The sequence below is a fragment of the Thermobia domestica genome, chromosome 12 (assembly GCF_964235325.1).
Source record: "Thermobia domestica chromosome 12, izTheDome1.hap1.1, whole genome shotgun sequence".
Taxonomy (NCBI): Eukaryota; Metazoa; Arthropoda; class Insecta; order Zygentoma; family Lepismatidae; genus Thermobia; species Thermobia domestica.
Window position 1 is genome coordinate 211,929,042 of NC_137465.1, and position 23,521 is coordinate 211,952,562.

Sequence of the window (23,521 nt, forward strand, 5' to 3'; positions counted from 1 at the left end):
TATCTGCTGAGTACATCGTAATGCACATAGAACCACCATTACGAATATGCCCCTCCACAACAAACGCAGGATGCTCACTGCGCCCCTCTATTGCGACTACTGAAGATGGACGTATACCGCTATTGATCGATACCCCCTCCGTCGCCTTGTCCGCACCACAACTCACACGGCACCCTCTCCATGTACGGAAGATCTTTTTGCCGGACCCTGTATAAATTATGTTAAAATACTAATGAAATTAAAGCTATCTTAAAATACTAAACTAGTTTTGTTCATTCCATTGTCATTAAAATTGAAGTCCTGTAATGAAAGGACTATGTATTTACTTGTGACAAGCTGTGGTGGCTCAGCACTAAAAGGTTCTTGCCTGAGTACTTGTTGTGTTCGGACGTCTGTACTAAGAGTCTCTTGTTTTAATATCAGTGAAGAGACGCTTCCAGAGATATTGTTATCTGACTGCAATTGATGTGTAGTTGAACGACCTTTGTTTTTTTCTTCGTCAGCTGTGTGTCTTGTGATTTGAAAATGCAAGTTAATGAAGCATGTATCGGCGGATTCAACAAAATACTGTGAAGCTAGCATTTGACAAATCAACGTACGATCCGTCTTACTGCTCCACAAACTCATATGAATGGCTAGAAAACAACTTAAACCGTCAACTGGATCAAATTGCTGGGATCCAATTAAATACCAAAGAATACTGTATATTTATGGACTTTTGTGTTTTTGAGAAATTTCTACGTCATACGTCCCACGAAATCCCTTCTTCATAGAAATGGTACAGAAAGTTTGGTGAAGTCTTCGTAGAGATGGTACAAAATGTCAGGCTTAATATACACGTGTACTTGATCTTCCCGTCGAGCTTGACGCTATAGTTATTAGCTCAATGTTAGATGAGTATAGTGTTTTGAAGAACGTGGAGAATGAAATATAGTCAAACAAGTTTTGATTTCTAGTGTTAAACGGTGTACATGTGATAGTGTCCAGTCTAAAATGACATTACGTGATGTTGTATTCTACGTTACTACGTTACTTTGTGGTATGTGACGTGTGGTCTGTTATCCGTGGGTTTTCAATGTGCATAGATGCTACATGCTATTGGTTTTCACTTAATGACTATCCAACAAGTCAACAACATACACCAATTTACATTGTGTGGTACAAATTAATGGTTACCACACGTAATTATATCTCATTTAAAAATAAGACTTTTCGATGGTATTATTCAATCTTAATATGTTACCTTTGGTATATACATCAACTGAATTGGCATCTTGCATGCATTCAGCTTACTGATATTACCTTTAAGTTAGGCTGTTTTGCATACGACTTGAGCGTTCTGGTTTCAAATACTTTAGAATTAGTCACGGTTTTTAACCCTTTATTGGGCAGTATTGCTCTCAAGCAAGATCGCAATCTATTCCGTTATTCGCACGAATTATAACTTCAATAATAATTTAATTGGCATTATTGCTCTCATACAATATTCATATATGAATTGCGGGTCGCTTCTTTAGATATTTCTAATCTTCGTCAACAGGAAACAGTCAAATTTAGTCGTGTAGAAGCTTTATCTCCTTCGTTCCGCAAAAGTTGTTTTTTTTTAAAAATTTTTTTTATTTGTGGTTTCTTGTTCTATAGGAAAATATTTCAACGAAACTGTTGGTAATTACTGAGAGTATTCTTATGATATTTGACCACAATAGGGCAATGCTGCTCAATAGCTACATATAAGACCTATTTTATGGCAATGTTGCTTTAAAATAAACACTCCGTATTTTGTAACCAAAGTACAAAAATACTTTAAAAATTACGAAATTATGATCAGGAAGACATGGTTCAACCATAAAAGCAAACTAAATATTTTAATGGTAATGTTATTAATGCTTGCCAATTAAAGAATTAAACTAATCTCTTCGTTTAGACCCAGAAATGATGCCTGCCTCAATATGAACAAAATGAAGCTTTTAGGTTTTCGTGCTTGGAATTCATCATCGACTGAGTCCTCGATTCAAGTAGTTTCCTCTCCCAGAATTTTAGGAATCGCATTTCGAACCTCGATCTCTGAGATGGTAGAATATAACTGGCGTCGCATTGTCTCTTCTGTGTTAGTGCTATGTCAAGAATTGAAGTCCCGAAGTTTCTCCATGTAAGAAAGTGCGTGAATTGCAAATATATATTTGGCTGCTCAAATTTGGTTTATAAGTCAAATATGGGCAGTACCCAACAATTTTGGTCTTCGATTACAAATGCCTGTATATTGATTTGTTTGGAAAGGCTATATTTTTAAAATCTCTTATATGTTTCAACGTTACCGTCATCACATGACGGTCCACAATTAATGACTATCCAACTAAAGTGCAATGCGATCTTTTTTTTTTTTTTTTTTTTTTTTTTTTTTTTGCTATGGTACTATGTATTGCATAATGATACTGCCAATTCTGTAAAAACGTGGCTCTTCACTGTATACAAATTGTTGTAATTACACAATCTCTAAATTTACAATTGTTACCCCTCTCAGCTGAACTATTTACACTGTATTATTTTTGAAAGCAGCTATACCACTGTATATATTACCTTACCTGTGAAGAAAACTGTTAAATGCGTGTATTTACAACAAGAAGCCGGACGAAACATTTCTGTTCAAATTCAGGATGACTTCCCTCAGTATATCTGGCCGCAGACTTGGACTAATATTCAAAATCGAGTTTTCAATGTGAAACAACGCTCTATATTGTAATGATTTGGTAGAGTTATTGACCAAATGAGAGGAAATAGATGTTTTGCACGGTGCCCCTTCTCTCAAGGCAGTCTCCAAGGCACCTGCTGGTTTTGGTGAGTCTTGAAGGATAGCCTCCCCCCTTAGCTCAAGGCAGCTTTGTGAGGCTTAGTTGTAGTAAGGATCCCTAATTTAATGCAACCTCGGGTAAGGATAGGTGTACTCCTAGTCCAGTGCAACCTCAGGGCTGGTGTAGGTTATTTGATCAGTTATCAACTGATGCTGGGTCCTTCGGTGGTCCGCCTTTTATCTGTTTTTTTTTCGGGTCCTTCCATGAGGTCCGTTTTTTTAGTGTTTCTAGGTGTTTTTTGTGTCGGCTTTTTGTTTGCTAAGCTGCTTATAATAAATAGCACATGTTGTGTTGACATATGCTTTTGTTGCAATGTAAAAATCCTATTCCTAGTGTTATTTATAACCTTTTCGCTACCAACAGTAGTCTCCACCGAATTAAACTTGTGCCTCTTTATTATGGCACTCTCGATGCTATTTAAGCAGAAATTCAGTGTCTATCGACATAGGGGTGAGAAGAGGTGAGGGGTGGAGGTGGAAAATGGGTGTTATTACGGACTTTTTGTCATAACACTTTCATCGAAATGCGTTATCTAAGGGTGGGGAGGGAGGGAGGGAAAAACTTTCCGTAAACCCATTCTTTTCCTGCAAAGAAGGAGTATTTTAGCTACGTTATTTAAAGGGAAAACACTTCTTATAACGTATTATTCACAAAGCATGCAATATTATATTATTTATTTCAATCAGTTACTACTACTCTAGTCAATTGAGAACTGAATAACTGCTACTCTTGTCAATTGGGAACTTAATAACTGCTAATCTAGTCAATTGCAAGCTGAATAACTACTACTCTAGTCAATTGAAAACTGAACAACTGCTACACTAGTCAATTGAGAACTGAATAACTGCTACACTAGTCAGTTGAGAGCTGAATAACTGCTACTCTTGTCAATTGGGAACTAAATAACTGCTATCTTAGTCAATTGAGAATGAGTAACTAATACTCTAGTCAATCGAGGACGGAATAATTGCTACTCTTGTCAATTGAGAACTAACTGCTAATCAAGTCAATTTAAAACTTAATAACTGCTACTCTAGTCAACTGATAACTGAATAACTACTACTCTACTTAATTAATAACTGAATAATTACTAGTCTAATCAATTGAGAACTGAATAACCGCTACTCTAGTCAACTGAGAAATTATAACTGATATTCTAGTTAATTGAGAACTGAATAACTGCCACTCTAGCCAAATAAGAACTTAGTAACTGCTACTTTAGTCAATTGAGAACTGAATAACTGCTACGCTACTCAATCGAGCACTGAGTATGTTCCACTCTGTATAAAGTTAGTGCTCCGTGGTAATTCTCCTTCCTTTCTTATCCGTCTCCATTATGTTGCAAAGACGTTAAACAAAAGTTTTTCTTCATAAATCAATTGTGTTTAAGTGAATGGGTTTGCATTAGCTTATCTGAGACTTCGCCACTGTTCCTTTCCTGATTTCCGTGTTCCGAAAAGTGGATTGGAAATGTACGAAGCAAATAGGAGGAAAGTTGACAGGCACATGTTTGTGAGAAAAAAGAAGCGTCACGTGAAACTGGCTGCAGACATGAATATGCTATTAGGAGATTATGCATGAGGATTCCGGGAGAAACTGATCCGAAAAAAAAAAGAATGGCTCTGAATCGTCTTTGTTTGAAAATAAAAACGAAAGAGAGAGAGAGAGAGAGAGAGAGAGAGAGAGAGAGAGAGAGAGAGAAAAAAAAAGAAATAGAAAGGGGAGAAGCTGTTATTCGCTTTGATTCTAATTTTCTGCTGGCGTTTCAATCTTCGATTAAGTTTTCTGTGGGAATTAGAAGTGAAATTTTTATTCCTTTGATCAATAGAGGACTCTCGAGTGAAATGGATGAAGAAAAAAATGTTTACACTGTTATTAATAAGGAAAGATGATCCTTAAGAAGTTGTTGTTATTCATCGGAATCATCAGTTTGAACTTCAAATTGAAAACTCTGTTAAAATTATCGATATTGTTAAGATGATCGCCGTCTCACTGAAAAAAATTCGAGTTTGTTCTGTTTTCTCAACAGATTGAGTTGTATATAGGTCAAAACGGCTATCGAAGGTTTCAGCTTGTTATCGAACATTGCAAGTTATTGTTTTTTTACTATTAAATATTAAATGTAATTACCCGTCATGGTAGTCTTAATAAAGAACCTGGATTTTGAACGAAATAAGTAACCATCGTTGCCTTTGTTAATTCAAAACGGGCTTGAAACCATACCATGATTTATCATAATACACGATATTTTTAGCCTTAATGTTTGCCATATACGATAATGCCCTTACGATAATAGATGAATATACAATATTTTTTTTTATCATACTTTGCAGTTTTTGCATGTGCAAATAAATTGTAGACGTGCATTAAATAACTATAAAACAAACACATTAAACTTTTTAACAGTCCTTCCCGCTAAAATAAACGAATAATGATTTGAGAATTGGCAAATGGTAACACTGCATTCATTCTTTAAAATTCAATTACGTTTACGAGGGTCCGGAAACGTTATTGTTCAATGTACTATTAGTAAGGACCATGGGCGGAGCTATGGAGGGCATAGGGGGCATTGTCCACCAACTTTTTGACAAAAATAAAATGCCACTTATAAGATCCTTCAATTCTCATATGTATCAACCGTGCCCCCTAGCAGACAAAAGGTCTGCCCCCAGCAACCAATTCCTAACTCCGCCCATGGTAAGAACATTAAAAATAGTGAGGGGAGTGATGTCGATTTTGAGTTACTAGAAAAGATTATACTACTAGATTACTAGAAAAGTTTATATATTATTGCTATTATTAGTAGTATTATACTTGGTATTATATGCATAACGAATAAATGATATTTTTTTTTTTTTTTTGTAATATACAATAATTTTAAAGACGAAAGAAGAAAATTTTGTTCTCCGACTTGGGCAACTCTATTCAAAAGGAGAGGAAGGTCAATATTTCTACAACCGTTCCATTGTCCTGTATTTATATGTATAATCAGAGAAGAAGCGTGCATTGTTTCATCTTCCACAATTCCCCCCTCCCCCCCGAGTCGAAACTGGGAAAACGTCATTCTAGTCACTGTTCGTAGGTTTCGTTGAGAAAAATTCCCTCGACTGACACAAAATTTTACCATTAATTTTACCATAATTAATGTATATATGTTAAAGGAAGTGACAGTCACATCTGTTTTATCCATTTGCCTACTGCTTGTATTTTTTGAAAAAACTTTTTCCTTAACTTTTAAAAACAAAAATTACCAATAAATACACCCAACCAGTGGCGTAATTAGGATTTTATTTCGGAAGAGGCTATGCACAACACGTGAATAAGTACTTATATTTGTCCTTTTAAGTGCCGACAAATTTTAACGAAGTTTTGCATATAATAAATTTATTTCGGGGAGGGGGGCTTGAGCCCGATAGCTACCCCCTAAATACGCCACTGCACCCAGCCAAGAATGGGTGCTAATTATACTACTTTGAACAGGTACACAAACTAAAGTTATTGTATTGGTTTATTTCTGAAGAACAAAGAAAAATTTAGGCATTTGTATTGGTCAATCAACCAGCGCGAGAATTTCCTTGGATTTTCACATTTTATCGAAAAATTCCTTTTTTTTTTTTTTTTGGGTAAATTTACCTATGGTATTTCTTTAGATGAGGGACATTTCCCTTAAACTACGAGCACTGATAGATCTGATGAATATCTATCTGTGCGCAAAATTTTGATGGTTGTAGGTGGCTCCTTTTTATGACGACCCGCTCGGGAGAGTAATACTCCCGGAAGTAGGTTTTTTCGCGCGCTACTCTAGCCAGCTGTTTTACGCGCTATCCTAGTCAGTTGTTTTAAGTTGGTCACAAAATCTATATCATTTAGTACAAGGGGAACAAAACGAGCCTTATATCATGGAGTACAAGGGCAACAAAACGAGCTCTGCGGGGCTTCTAACCCGTTCCTTCTACTACTACTACTTATCTGCACAAAAGTAAGTAAATCACATTTTTGACTACTATTTTAATTTAGAAAGTGTTATAAAAATGTTAAAAAAAACTTTCCTCGGGCCGGGTTTGAACTCACGCCAAAATATACTTTCGTTACTAGCATATAGCGCTAACCCACTCGGCCACGAGGACCGAGAACAACAATCGTCTGAATTCTGCTATTTGAATGCAACGTGGCAAGACATAGATAAGGCCAACCAATCAGAACTGTGTTTTTCGTTCCTACTTCCGGGAGCATTACTCTCCTGAGCTAGTCCTTTTTTAAGCGAAAACCTACTGATGGATATACAGACCCACACATTTTCTTTCTTCTTCTTCTTCTTCTTCTTCTTACTATGAGGAGTGATCAGAAATTAAGGCTACAAGGTTAGAGTGAAACATGTATATATATATATATATATATATATATATATATATATATATATATATTTCATACAGCCAATACAGCCTACTGATAGTACATACGTTACGATATTTTTGGATAGTGTCTTCACATCGGTTGAGGAACTTGTCGCATCGTGGGATGAGTTTGAAGATTTCCGCCTGGTAAAAAATCTTGTCCTTGCGTGCTTAGCCACGTTGCCACTAAGTGTTTCATCTCCTCGTCTGAAGCGAAGCGACAGCCTCGTACGTGCTCCTTCAAGTGCGGGAACAGGTAAAAGTCGCTTGGAACGAAGTCCAGGCTGTAGAAAGAGTGGTCGATGTTATTCCAGCGAAACTGCTTCAACAGCGTAGTGGTATTTTGGGCTCCTCGTCGGTGACTTGTCTGTAACAACCACAAACATCATTCTACGACATGCTGACGAGGTATTACGGTCCCTCTGTAAACCTTTACCCGCTTCTGGTGAATTTTAAACCGCGGTGACGTGTTTCAAATACGGATATTGAATAACTGAGCGGGCTTCTTCGTGAGACCAATTTTCCAAACGAGTTGCCATTTGTGTCTACCTTCAACTAGCGCCGTAGGTGGCTGCATAGTTGCCAACTCCATATATTAAAAAATTAAAACACATACTCCTCATTTCTCTATAACAGACGAAACTCGAGAAACATCGGCCTTCTAATCTGTTTCTGATCCTTCCTCGTATTATTATCTTTAATAATAATAAAATAGTGTGTATGTGCGTCTGTATCGTTAGCTTTACGCATAAAAAGAAGTGACCTGAAGCCTTCAAAGTTCGTATTAGATAGATTCACCAGATGTAATTGCATACGAAGATCTTTTTCCAAATGTCGCCACTTGAGATTGGAAATTACGGGGGATCAAAGTGCATGCATAAAGGGAGATTATAAATACCCGGACCACTTGACATTAGTGTCAAATTCATAGAGTTTCAGAGTTGCTTAAATAAAAGACGCTCCCGACGCCATTGAAGTTCAATTTTAGCCTCCAGCATGATGTGAATTTCAAATAAGTATTACGATGGGAACAAAGAACGTTAATAACAAAGTGGAAGGAGGCCAGATTTATTGAAAAGAAGCAGGTTTGTTGTTATGAATTGAATGAAGGACTTAAAATTGACAAACGGTGGGACAAGTTATTGGAAAGACTTAACTTGTAGCTTAGTTTCCTACTGGACCAGGGAGGGAAATGGATTTATTGTCAACCTGGGTTTTGCACTCCTTTAAAATTGAGTTTGGAATGTAGCATTATTTTTGATAGAGCACTTGGAGTAAACTCAGATTGTTTGCATTAGCTTAAGGTATATTTTTAAATTACCTATTTTGTTAATGTTTAACGAACACACTTCTGGTGTGCTTATGAGGTGCTTTCGGGGATTTTTTACCATTGTTTTGAGTCACCAAAACAGAACCGCAAGTGAATACGAGGCACTTTTTAGACCAATAGTTAACATGCATTTCGTATCATATTTGATGTCCAAAGAATATGTTTGACTAGCGAAATGTTAGATATGTAACTCAAAGTGTATGACAGTTTGTCAATGTAAAGGAGGAAAGCTGTGAATTGGATCATACCTGCAACGGTGATGACGATGACCATCAAATTCAAAGAGCTTCATTGAGCAAGTATTTACTACTACTACCAGTTTCTTGAAATGTCCTTACTCAATACTTAATACTCAAGAACTGACTACGATATATTAAAGATCATAATATTAAACGTTGTTATTATAATGTTACTATGCTGCAGGCACGTAGCCAGCCCAAAAATGTACAGGGGGCCCGGCTAAATTTAGGGGTTGACGGATCCAACCATATTATAGTTCATCACCATATTATAGTTCATTTGCAAGCCTACCGTTAAAATTTTAGGGGGATAGCAGAAATTTAGGGGGGACCGGGCTCCCTAGACCCCCTGGATACGGGCCTGCTATGTTGATGACTCTTAACTTCGACTTGTTTTCCGACTTCCACTAACTCTCCTTCTTTGCCACTAAGACAAAATAGACTGAAGTATTTATACAAATGAAGAAGCTTGCATTACAGCACGTGCACTGTAACCAATAACCGTGAAAATAAGTGCCTCCTACCATGAAAAATATACGGTTTACCGTTTATCTAAAATAATGGTAGGAGACCGTTTTCCTGTCACATGCTTATGTCGGGCATGCGCATTGGAGAGAAAAAGCACATGTTCGAAGCGAGGATTGATGGCGCGTAGGTTCGGATGTGTTGTGCTTTGTTTTGCTTTGTTTCTTTCTTTTGTTTGTTTGTTTGTGTGTTTAGTGTGTGGTTTTCTGGTGTGATATATACAGTACTAGTGTTGAAGATATCCTGGAAATTCAACATTAAGCAAGGTAATGTATGGGAAAGCACCATGTTAATATTTGAACTTTGTTCGGTGACAAACAAAACTTTAGTTACCTATCGTGGCAAGCAGTTCGTTCCAAAGTGCAACGATGCGAAACCTAGAAGGTGCTGGATGTATAAACTAAAGTTCTTATGATAATGTAGCCAACTACGAGTGGTGGTGAAGGTAGAATTAGAACCACAATGTTGAAATAATAATAATAATAATAATAATAATAATAATAATAATAATAATAATAATAATGCTTAGTACAGCATTACATAAATTGTGTTGCATCAACTGGAATTTTTCATGTTACAGAAATAAAAGTATACTGTCACTCATGTGTGGCCGAAGGAGGGGCAGGGGGTCGCTCCCATAGCTAATGAAAACATATTAAATTTCTTAACACAAATAAAAAAATATCAAATGTAGTAGGATATATAGTAATCAGGGAGATGAGTCCCCTAGAAAATTTTCATCGGGCGCCCACGCTGTCATTATTTTTTCTGGATAAATGAATTGTTAGATTTGAAAAATTATTTCTGTAAATGTTTTTATCTTTAATTTTGTTCTGAGTACCTATAATCTGTTCTGGTGTCTTGTTAATACATTTGAGCGTTTAATAAATATGCAAAAGTTCGATACTCTGGAAGTTTGGTGACTTTTTTTTTTTTTTTTGAGCATTGATGCCACTGTTACATAATTATGCAAACACGTATTTATTAATTTGGGATAGCGGATACTAGATACTGTAGGCAGTGTTGTGAGAAGTCATATGATTTTACACTTGTTTAGTCGTAGTTCTGGTCATTCTAAGCTGTGTTGCCGGGCACCTGCTTGGTTATCTGAAACCGTAATAATGCGACTAATCGAATGAATCGCTGATTACAATATTTGAGGACTATTAGTCTACTGGTACTCATAGCGAAAATACATACAATAAAGCTAGTCTTAACACTGCAACAGAATAAAAGGACATGAATATTTGTTCCAACTACATTTTCAAAGCGTGCGAAAACTCAGCTATGAAATTCAAGAAGTAGGTTTTTTTTTTTTTTTGTATTAATATCGAATCCTCTTCTGGTGTTTTGTTCAATACATGACAAAATTGGTAATTTTGAAAAGAAAAAGCAATGTATGTTTAAGATGATATCAGAACAAGGGTTCGATATTATAAACTATGAATTAATTTCAACTTTTATTCTTATGGATATGCACATCGTAGGTGCAACGCTTCTTTCGTTCACTTTTGTGTTTTCTTTTGTTAAGTAGTCTTTAACACTAGTGGACCAGCGTGCACTCTAGTTGCATCCATCCAGGAAAAATTATTGCTAGCTAGTGTGTGTACTGATACAGTTTCCAGCAATTCGATGAAACTTGGGTCAATATATATTGCCCATCAAGAATTCTTACGGGATCTAGCAAGAGAGCACGCTGGACCACCAAGGACCTCTAGATAGGGAATCGGTGTGATAATTACCGTAAATCTTGTACGGTAATAACACACTTGTGCTTTATTTTTTTTAAAAAAAACGCGATCCCTAAATTTTACGGTAAATTACCGTAAAATATACGGTACCAAATTTGTTTCTAAACACGGTCAATATTATTTTGCTTCTAAATATACGGTCTGCCGTTTTTATGAAAAAACGGTGGTCCGTAAAATTTAGGGTAATCGGATGGCAGCGAGAGTTGATGATAATCGGTCAGTAAATTTAAGGCGAAATTTTTTACAGTGTGGCTCCCAAAATTCGGGTCAAAATCATACACATGCGTATGAAATTTTCTCTGAAGAAATCTTCGTTAACCAATTCCTCTTAAAATGGAGCGTCGTGTCAGCACTCTGTATTTTACGTAACTTACATAACGCTGTCCGTTGCAATGTGTTGGTGTTAACATAAAATTACAAAAGTGCTTACATTCACATAAACATCATTTCAGACAATTTTACAGCATTAACAACATTCGCAGTACTATGTTTCATTAAATTACAAATACCAAGACCGAAACAAATAAACTTTTATTTTTCTACAACTGAAAACAAAATATTTGTAATGAATGAGAATAAAATATTAAGATTTCTTGACTATGGTGTTTAGTTTCAGTTTTGTCAACTTTTGTTATGATTGGTTGAGTCCCCTTCTCACCATTCAATCAGCGCTGAGGACTAATATTGGCGATCGTGTTATATTTAGATTCAACCCCCCGTTGTTTGTTACAGTATCTGATGAAGTCAATGTGTTCAGTTATTTGGCGAAACTGTTACACATGTATAATTTTTAAATAAACGTTCCTTTGTCCAGTGATTTTATGTATAGCAAAGCTAATATGAACCAGTTAGTAAGTTAACGTGATATCAGAACAACTTGAGACCCCACTGGGAATTGAACCAGACACACTTTCATTGGAATGCGGATTCTAAGGGGGAAAGTTTGTCATAAATGCATTCTCCCCGTGCGGAGAACGAGTATTTCAGAACTCTCTCTGCTTGCAGTGGAGTATTGAAAGTTGTACCCCATCTCACATAGCTTGCTTTATGAGGAATCCTTCCCGAGGCCATCAGCTCTTAGGACGCCAATTTTAACCTAAACATTAGAAAACTTGTACTTATTTCGTATCATACTGTTTAGAACGGGATAAAATTGGTAATGGGAGAAAACGATTCCCGGCTATAATTGAATCGGTGAGTAGAAAAAGAACATTCCAAAAATAAAGGATAACATTCCACAATAACAATTTCTCCATAACTAAATATCCAATCCATTTACGTTTTTGGAATTTTGGGAAATGAAAGGTCTTAACATACGCTACAAATCTCCCATACAGATATTTTTACGTAAGCAAAGCAGTTTTACTTTTGCTTTTTCAAAAGTAACGTGTTGGAGAATATTCTCCTTTTTCTACTCACTGATTCAATTGTTCTACCTTCTACCTAAGGAGTACTTTACAATGTATTATTTGGAGAATGCTTTGTAGAGTGAATCCCTCCTTTTCTTTAATTGACATAATAAAAACAGTATTTCTTACAAAATTCATTTATTTTCTTTCTTCTGTCTTCCAGTGAACTTCGACCACTTTCAAATTTTGAGAGCCATTGGTAAAGGAAGTTTTGGGAAGGTGAGTACAGGTTTTATTTCGCACATTAACAGATTTAATGCATGCGTAACTGTTGTTATACAGTATTTTGAACTTCCTGAATTTCACTCTGTGGTGACAACGCATCGAAGGATGTATTTGACGCCATATGTATTCACAAGTTGACTTTATTACGATCAAGCAATAATTATTATTTTAAAAAAGTATTAATTCAAATGCTTTTACTACCCATGTGCGGAAATTAGTGAATGTGGGAGTAAGTGTGTTATTAAGTAATATGAAGTGAAAGCAAAGAGTAATGTACTGCATTTAGATCGCGTAGCATATCACAGGAAAATATTCCATGATCAAAGTGACCTTATTTAACCCTTAGTTAGTGACATGAGGTCCCACGGATACCTTTTTTGCTTCTCCCTCTAGCAGACGATTGACCTTGAATACGTGCCACTCCTAGTACCTTTCTTACTCGCAGTTGCCTTCTTGCATACAAGTAGCTGTAAAGTTCGGATGTCTAAGCGTCACCGTTACGTTTCCTTGCAGTTAGTAGAGGCCGAAGGACCATACGTCACTATAGATATACCAGATTGACTTGATACCTAGTCTTCCGTTACGAGCGCTGCTATCGGCTGAAGGAATTCAACTCCCTTTCGCTAAGGCTCTCTCGCTTAGCAACAGCTGTACCCTCATTGGCTCAACGCGTGGGTGTGAGCTTTAGTTCGCATTTTTGCCACGGCTCAAGACATTTTGGCATCACTATAGTTGTGTTACTATTTTGTTCAAGAGCAGTGTTAATATTTTATACATTTTGAAACTTTTTACTCACTTTCTTCTCGTATAATGTGGTTGATTAACCTGGCCGATCTACTGTGAATGTTTATGATTGTGAATTTACAGAGAAAAAAGTTAATTACATGTTATATAATGTTTCAGAAAATGGAAGTGATGCACTGGGAAGAAAGGTAGAACAGAGCCTTGCAAATTTGGCGAAACTAATATAGACTTCAAAAATTTAACAAATCTGTAAAAGTCTTGGTTTTCATTGACAATAATTTTGAAGAATTCGTTTACTATAATTTGCATATCAGTGTCAATGTAGCCATATATAAAACTATCTTTATTTACACTTGAAAACTTATACCAGAATGGTTTGAGCAGGGTATATCCATATTTTTTTTATTATATCTATGGTGAGTTATGTTCTGCAGCTATAATGTATGTTTAAAACAAGTTTGTGTTTCAAAAGCAATTGTGTTTCTTTTATATTTAGTAATTAATAAAGGGTCTCACGGTAACTATGCACTAAAAATTCACTAAACTAGTTGAGGGTTAAATCTTGCCTGTTGCTATGGAAATGTTAAACTTACATATGTTTTTAACGTATTATAAAGCTCAAAAGCTGATTTGATGACTGGTTCTTCATTCTCGGTGTCCATGGTTATAAGCCTGATTAGGTGCTTCTCCTATAGAGTTCTGCTTAAGTTGAATACTTTAAACATTGTCTCACTCTACTTTTGATATTAGACGTCAGCATGGCTTTCCTTTGTGGTTGTAGATTTGTTTTATTTTCTTCTAGAATTTCTTGCAAAATCAATTTATTATAACGTGACGTTTTGGTTTTACCTTATTTTTCTTCTGAGACGTTTTGACGTTCTTTTCCCCTGGAGTTTCTACTCTATGACAGCTGAAATCTAATTTTTCACTTTGATTTCAAAGTTTTATCTTTTTATGTCTATCACATTTGGGAGTATCTTGGAAATAAACATCAGACTTGTATTTAGTATAAATCAGGATTTGAATATAACAGAATAAATAAAAAAAAAAGATATCTAGAGATACCCATTTCAGGTTGAGTTACAAATATCAAAACCTGCATTCAAGTAATTCACTCTTATTTCTGAAATTTATAACTTATTGGGAATGCCATTGGTTAATCTGGGTGAGATTTAATACTACGAAACGTAAAGAAGCACAATCTGCCTTGAAAATTGATGTAACCATGATTCCAAACTGATTATTCTCTGTGTGGGGATTATCCGTCGAATGTCTGACGGAAATCAGTTTATTTGAAACTTTACACTCACACCAGTGGCGTATTTAGGGGGCTATCGGGCTCAAATCCCCGCCTAGAAATAAATGTGTTAGTTTTTTGCATTCCATTCCAACAATAACCCTTCTTACCATTTCTAAGAATTTCATTCATTTTCCATTTTCTTATGCTCTTTGTTCAGAAATACGTAATACCTACTGCATTTGCCAAATTTCATTCCATGTAAGAACTGTGTTGTTTTTCTTCTTTCTTTCGTCCATTCTACTCTTCTCTTTCTTTTTCTTAGTTTTACTTTCTTTCGTTTCTCCTATCACACTTTCGATCGTTGTTAGTTGTGATTCAAGTCGGCCGTCGTCAGTAACATCAAAACTAAGAGGGGCTGATAAGCGAAACTGTTGTTCCACACCAATTTGCATGGATATCAACACAGCGGGACTTTAGTAAATTACAGCAAAGGAATATTTACATCGTTTAGTTATAAAGAAGGATAAATGTTTGAATTAAGAATATCAAGAGGAGGTAATAAGTAGCTCGGGAAACTAGGTAGGCCAAGAGGATGGTTCCTTTTAAGATTCGATTCACTGCTAATTTTTTGTGTATCATGTGACATAAGGTTCAGCAGTCTTCAAATCTTTGTCATTAAAACTTCAATTTATGTATAAATTAAAATATATTTAATTCTTAAACGCAGGTGGGCAAATGAACCAGCTTTCTCGTGTTGTGCATAGCCACCCGAAACAAAATCCTAAATACGCCAGTGACTCATACAATTAGAACCGGATAAAATAGTTTGCGATGCATGGTAAACCTATAACTTTGACTGTTTGTTTTCCATAAACTTATTTTTTCTCTCTCTGTCCTGTTTGATATGTGTCCTCTTTTTGATCTTCAACGACCAGAGCATATTCCAAAGAAACAAAAATCGTAACCACGGATTTAAACTACAGCAATGCTAAAAATTAATTATGTATAACGACTAAACCAAGGATGTTATAAATAGAGGATCTGCCCATATTTTAATCCTATTAAATTGATGAAGCCAAAAAACAACCGAACATAGGCACGTCTGATTGGCTACTCTCGTTTCTACCATCGTCTGATTGGCTACTTTCGTTTCCGCCATGATTGTTGGCTCAAAACATTGCGATCCTCTTGGGCGGAGTGAGCAGAGTAGGGGTGGAGAAACTGTGACGCATGGCTTCAAGATTTTGTTGTAACGGCAGATCCTCTATTTTATAAGATCCTTGGACTAAACACAGCGTTATACTTTTTACTATTCTTTTTTTTTTTTTTTTACTTCCTTTTATAACAATGGCATGTGCACAAATTTCTAACACATTTGTAACGATCCTCTTTGAGCGTTACATTTTCTCAAAGAGACTATTTTATAGAATCGTTTAATTAGCTCTTAGTTAAGTATTATTTCTTTCCCATTTTTATTTTCCCAGCTATAGGTTTGTTTAGCTGAAGTACGCTACTTACTTTGTTAGTCTATGGCCTGCATCGAGTTGGATTTTCTCAATTCCGCGAGTTGGCATTAGTGGCTTAAAATTGGAGTAGTTGTATTTTCATTTAGATCGAGTAATTTGTTTGTGTATATTCATTAAATAACAACATATATTTAATTTACTTTCGTCTTATTATATTCAAGCTTATATCATAGTTTTCGTTTAGTTTTTGGGTTATGCTGCGCAATTAAGAGCAGCCAATCAGGAAGCGAGGAGGATTTTTGAGAGCACTTTTTTGTTCTGCCTCCCTGTACCGCAAGAAACATGGCCGTCGAATGGTAGCTTACTAGCGTACCCTCTGCATTAACCGAGGATAAAATTGGAATACTGAACGAAACAATGTAATCAGTTACCGTTAAGTGATTCTATATAAGGAAAGTGGTGTGTTGTAGCGAGAATGTAGGAGCAATATAACTTGTGCAACTTATAAGCTACCTTTCCCGATTCGCTGACCTGTAATTTTACCAGCCTGGTTTCAACTAAGTGCTTAACGATTTTCAACATTAAAATGTGAGGAACCGTAGAGGTTTATCGTAATCCTGTCTGTGGTGTTAACATTCCCTGCAATGACAGTAGGAACTGTCTTCCTGTTCCGGTTTGGTCTTACCCGCTGTTTTTTAATAATCTCTGTGGTGTCGTCGGTGTAGACTATCCTCTACAGTGACTTTGAAGCTGAGAACAAATACTCATCCAGTTCGTAGTCTATTTCTTCTGATGGTTGCCATCGGTGTAATTTTACGCCTCGCTTGGAGTCTGTTATCGCGTCATGTCGAGTGGCCTGGAGAGACTGCCGGAGATTGGTTGTCGTTCACGATGCTGCTGTAACCGTGCCTCCTGAAATTGGCCTGCTGAGCTAATCTCACTCCACCTGTGGGATACTGTGAGTAGATGTTGGACTGACTTTGATCATCCGTCATCAGGTAACTCTTTATATTATTTAGTTTTCGACGCAGCCGGTCGAAGAAGTGACTTTCATATTGGAACTGTTCAATATCGTCATTATTTCAAATAATTAGTAAAATTGATACTGTCTCTGTTCACAAATTAGTCCATCAAGTATTATCAATATCGTGTATTTACTCAATTCTCATTTCTCCTACGATGTCTAAAATGTTGTCTATTACCACGCGTTCTGTATGTAATATGACTGAGTAAACTCAAGGTGAGCTCTCCATACAGTAAGTCGATACATACGCCGACGGGATAGTCCGGTGTCAATGTCATTTCTCTCTTGCATTAAGCGAAAATAGTTTCTTAAGTCGAGCAGATGTATAAATGTATCATTTACTTTACAGCTAGCTTATGTTCGACCCGTTAGTGGGCACTCCGTATTGCATATTTTATAGTTGTCTTGACTTAGTAAAGTTAAAGGTTTTGTTAGCGACAGCTAGCTCATGTTCAACCCGTCAGTGGGCACTCACTCCGTATTGTTTGCTATAATCCATAGTTTATGATCTGTAATTGAAGTTGCCACGTAAGAGAAAGATTCACGTTAATCCTTGAAGTATTTATATGTCCGATCGTTAGTTAAGAAGCTACTTTAAATCGTCTAGTTGGACGCGTCGAAGACGGTGGGCATTGCTATTGTATTCACGCCTAGATGTGATGGTGTCAGGGGTGGAGTTTAGGTTGCTGGCTGGTCTAGTACCTCCTATGAATGTTTCTGCTATATGTATTATTACCGCCGCTGTTTAATTGTAAGCCAGGTCGAGGAGTGGCGCCCTCTTAATACAGTTGGTTGCAGAAGAGTAGTGGAAATGTTATGTTCTTGGGAAGGAGGATTGGTCGACTGAGCCGCATAATTACTCCCTCTGTAATGAGATATTTTATAAGCAGTAATGTACCTTTGTATTCTCCCTTCACTTATTACGATGTAGCTTACTAAAGTAATCTATCTCAAATGTTTGGTTGAGGAATGTAAACAACTGTCTATGGTATTATCAAGGATAACATCTAAAACGCTGTTGTTACTGGTTATTCCATTGCGTTGGTGTGAGAAGATTTCTAAAAATTCGAGAGACTGAAGTACATATGTCTAATGATTTTTTTCCAAACTATGGTTATTGAGTCTAGCTGAACTTTATAATCGCTAACATTGATATAATTCCTGCAACTATCTGCTGTTCGCTAAAGAGGTTAAATAAATATAATATGCAAATTATATGGTGTTATTTTGGCAATGGATTTTTTTTCCTTTTCATGGTAGCGATGACCACATTGGTGTGCAAGAATCTGGAAATTAAATAGCGTTGTGCTTACTGGTCCATAATTGTAGCATAAGGAAGAAAGTAGTTTCAGCGACCCAATAATTTTTTTCTTTCTTTTCCCTGTATAACATTAGCTACGAATGAAAGTGTAAACAGTTATGTCTCAAGTTTGGCTTTCCAGTTCAGGATTCAATTAGCGAAAATCGTTCGTTACAGATTCTGCCCCTAAAATTTATCTGAAATAAATGACGACAGCACCAGTATTGGATTGTAGTGAGATACAATATTAAGTATAGGCTGGGGCTATCATTTCTTATACCTCCAACCTATACTTAACATTGTTTCTGACTGTATATTTGACATATGTGAAAATTCTTGTAGTGTAGTTTTGCTTAACTCGAGCTTCCCTCCAATTAAAGGAATAACATATCGCTTTTCTCGCATCTTATGCCAATGAGTAAAAGTTTTTATCATCTAAAGTTTTTACTTCAAGAGAAACGATCACTGTGTAAACCTTTACATCGTCACTATCTCAAGGGAAAAAGTCACAAGTCATCGGTACATGGGAACAAAGAAAGCATCCTCACGTCATATCCACCTATAGAACGGATTGCAGGACGCTATTCGGGGTCAGGCAGTAGTATTGGTGTGATCTGAGGAACTTCTTTTGTGTTCCTGAGTCCTCGGCTGAGGATGCATTGTCCAGAAGTATGTAGGATCTCTCCCTCTAAATTTTAACAAATAGGTACGTTGGCCCACCCCTTCAGATCTAAAATGAAAAAAGTGAAATGAAATCTTTGAGTTTTACGTCTCACGCGTATGCCGGTTAGGCTAAAGGAGACGGTAATTATGAGAAATGAATGAAATGCTGGAATGAAGAAAGTGGGAGGAAACGGGAGAATCTCGAGAAAACCCACGCACACGGTGTTTGCCCACCACAAAGTTCACTTGGCGGGAGCAGGGTTTGAACCGGGACCCCATGCACCAGAGATGAATGCTCTACCCTTTAGATCTAGAGGAGTACGTAAGACCACATCTTAAATTTTGGAAATTACTCTATTTAAACGTTTGGTATGGTAGTATAGAACTGGGGTACGTACGCTCATATCCCAAGTTATTGTCGCATGTCTTTAAATATGTTGTTGTAGGAATATAATTTGATAACGAATTCGCGCGGTATTTCTTCCAACGTTAGTATGTGTATAATCGGCAAAGACATGTATGTGGCAAATTTCATGTCAAAAGAGCAGTAAATACAAACAATAAAACGAAAATAAAACTTTCTTGTCCATTTAGCAACATTTTGTTTTACTCATTCTAATTTTCGTATTTATAATTCTTTTCCTATAAAATTTACCACAAATATACATTTCCCGATTACACATATATTATCAGTATTAAAAGTTCCCTGCAAAATCATTAACAAATTACATTCTTACAAGAAGACAGTTATAGATATACGACAATCATTTTGGACATGAATGTACCTCTGTAAGTTTGATCGGTCCACCTGAAAAAAAAAGAAATGAAATCTTTGAGTTTTACGTCCCACGGTTATGCCGGTTAGGCTAAAGGAGACGGTGATTATGAGAAATGAATGAAATGGTGGAATGAAGATAGTGGGAGGAAACGGGAGAACCCCGAGAAAACCCACGAGCACGGTGTTTGTCCACCACAAAGGCCACACGGCGCGAGCTGGGATCGAAGCAGGGACCCCAAGCACCGGAGGTGAACGCTCTACCACTGTGCCACCGCGCCCCCGATCGGTCCACCTGGTTCCCTTTCATAGAAAAAATGTAAATTTCAGAGTTTTTGACCTATTCTGTCCTGTTTGATGAGGATTTACCAAGTTATATTCGATATTAGTTTATTCATTTTCTTTACACTAATTTTTTAAACACTTACCGCCTTATGCAGAATCATTTTGATGCATGATTAGCATCATGCTAAAGGCCTGACTACTGCAGGAAACATATGTTAGTCAAACTCTTTAGTATGACACTAATCACACGTCAAAATGACTCTGCATAAGGCCTTTAATTTCTACCAGAATAGACAGGAATACAAGACAGAAACATCGAGGACAATTTTAAAAACATCCGAAGCCGCAGTGACTCAGTAATAGAGAGCTCAGCTTTCGTGTGTGGAGTCCTTAGTTCGATCTCAGATCGCGCCAAGTGGGCATTATGATGGTCAAACAGCGTGTATGTGGGTTTCCTCGTGGTTCTCCTGTTTCCTCCCACTTTCTTCATTTCACCATTTTGTTCAGTACGATCGATTTCATTAGCCTCGGAGTATAACCGCGGCATGATAAATTAAAAAAAAAGTGAAAATCCCATACTCTTCAGTGGGGTTCGAACTCATGGATGGCTTCGCGTCATGGTTATTAACCTGTATCCCAGAAGTCTCGAGTACAGTGCAACGGGAAAATTTCGCTTTATTACGCCGCCTCTTTACTTGCTCATTGACTGAGATTCCGCTAGCAATAATATTATCATATTTTTTTTCCATCAGAGAGTATTGTTGCACTGAGCTATCACACTCCGTGATGCAAAAATAACCACGACACGAGGTCTGATCAAAAAATAAGGTTACAAAGCCTGCAGTAAAACGTGTATATATCGTTTCATGAAACCTATACACCCAACAGATAGTACATACATTACGCTTTTTTTCGACAGGTCTCCATATGAATTGAGGCACGTATCGCATCGTGGGATGAGTTTGAAGATTCCAACCTCGTAGGAATCCTGTCCTTGCGTATTCAGCCACGTTACAAAGTGTTTCACGTCCTTGTCTGAAGCGAAGCGACGACCTGCTAGGTGCTCCTTCAAGTGCGGGAAGAACAGGTAAAAGTCGCTTGGAGCGAGGTCCGGGATGTAGGTGCGACGGAGGGTGGTTGATGATACCACAGCTGTGTTCAAATGTCGATGATGCCGTGCTAGGCTAGCTTGACCACTGCGCTCCTCGTTGGTGAGATTTTCTCGAACAATCACAAACTTTCGACACCATTCTGCGACATACTAACGAGACATTACAGTCTCTCCGTAAACTTGTACCAGCTGCCAATGAATTTCATCCACGGTTATATGTTTCGCCCACAGATATCTAATAACTGAGTGGACTTCTTGGCGAAACTCAGTTTCCAAACGAGTCGCCATTTGTGTTTACCTATAACTTGCTCCATACGTGGCGCGTGGATGAATTTATCCACAGTTGCCAACTCCATGTAGACCCCTACAATATTAAAATTACTGAGCACTTCTCATTCGTCTATAATAGACGAAATTTCAGATATATCGGCCTTGGAACCTTAGTTTCCGATCCTTCCTCGTAATATTGCAGTTTCATGGACCGAAGGCAGGGACTCTAAGTGAATTCTCATCGGGTTAGTTCAGCTTTAACAAACTTCAACTGTACAGCCTTTTGTTTATAACTTCTTCATCGCCTCATTTACTGCCATCCCAATCTCTTGTTGTCAAAACTTAAAAAAGCAAAATATAATTGGTCGTTTATTCGCAGTTCTTAAGCCTGTCTTTCTTGGTTTTCTTTCCTTTCTCTCTCTCTCTCTCTCTCTCTCTCGGAACACGTTATCCAGAATTTTCTTTACCCTCATCAAAGAATGTTTAGAAGAGCTCTTCGACTTGCATTTCTTAGGAAACGTTCGTGCATGATTTCCTTTTCACGTGGTAGCCTTCAATGTCAAAAGGTCCTTAAAGTCGTGGATTATTCTGTCAGTTATGAAGGAAAGACAATTCAATTCAATTGAATTCTGAATCTTAGTGGAATTAGGATCACGTTAAATTCGTGTGGTTCGCTATCACTAATACAAATACAGTACTTCAGGAAAGCTATTCAAAATCATGTCATCTCTTGTTTTCTTTCTTTATTAAAACTTTCGAAATTCTTGTGATGTGATAACTAAAGAACTCTATGGCGATCTTTATGACTTGAATAACCCTAATGTTCGTCGTAGAGACAAAATACAGTGGGTTCTATTCTCCGTTTAATCTATCTTTTTTTTTTTTTTTTCAGAACTATTACTTACTTATTCATAACAGTGGCGGACACAAAGGGGTTTCGGGAATGTAATTCCCTCCTTGAGCAACATATTTTGTAGAAATGAGAATTTACAATATAAAGACTTACACGCAAACAAAACCCAGAAATTATATGAAGTTAGGAGCTTGAACCCCAATTAAAGAATTTCTATACGTCACTGCTTTATAATGCGTTTTTAATAGTTAATTTTCGTATCGTTCTGTTGTTGGGAACGGAATAATATAGGCGAAAAACATTTCTTAACAAATATTAAATAGATACTAATATGAACATATGAATGTGCAGAATGTGGCAACCGTTATACAGGGTGTGTCAAAAGTCCCCTGACATAGGGTAACTCTGTTATCACAGTTACAACAAAATGGAAGAGGGGAAAACCGTCTCCAAATATGATGTTTTCAATCTAAAGTGAAGGATTATTTTTTTTAAATTGGACGAGCCGTTTGGACTGTACACTTTTTTATGCACCCAATGTTAAAATGCAACGTTGCCATTTACCGTGAGGTGGATAATTTTTGTACGAGTATGGTAAATGGGGCATGTTTGAAATGCGGTCTGGCCATCAACACGTTAGCGTAACTTCATTCCAGGTAAATAGCAACGTTGCATTTTCATTTAGCATTGGACACATAGAGAATGTACAGCCCAAACTGCTCGTCCGATTTAAAAAAAATCTTTCTCTTTAGTTTGTTGTAACTCTGATAATAACAGAGTTACCCTATGTCAGGGGACTTTTGAGACACCCTGTATATAATATAAAGATATTTTAACAACTATTTTTTAATATCATAATCCGAGATATCATGAGCAAAGCTGGGGGTTATTAGTATATTCCACAATCTTTAATTTATTTCTAAAGAAATACAAATGGATTTATTATTTTTTTCAGAAGGCGGAACAGCATTAAATCTCGTTTCTGTCAGATCGTACAGTTCATCATCAAACATGATGTAGCTCACGAATGTTTTTTTTTAGTTTAATTTTTCTTGTCTTTAGTGCCTA

The 23,521-nt window shown here is 36.8% G+C and overlaps 1 protein-coding gene across 1 annotated transcript in view; it reads left to right on the forward strand.

The window, feature by feature from the left end:
- The window catches only part of LOC145667027 (serine/threonine-protein kinase 32B), a 736,066-nt gene that overhangs the window by 191,720 nt on the left and 520,825 nt on the right, over window positions 1-23,521 (forward strand). The window contains exon 2 of the mRNA XM_081734719.1: window positions 12,661-12,716. Within this exon, the coding sequence (XP_081590845.1) occupies window positions 12,661-12,716 (56 nt within the window). The remainder of the gene's footprint in view (window positions 1-12,660; window positions 12,717-23,521) is intronic.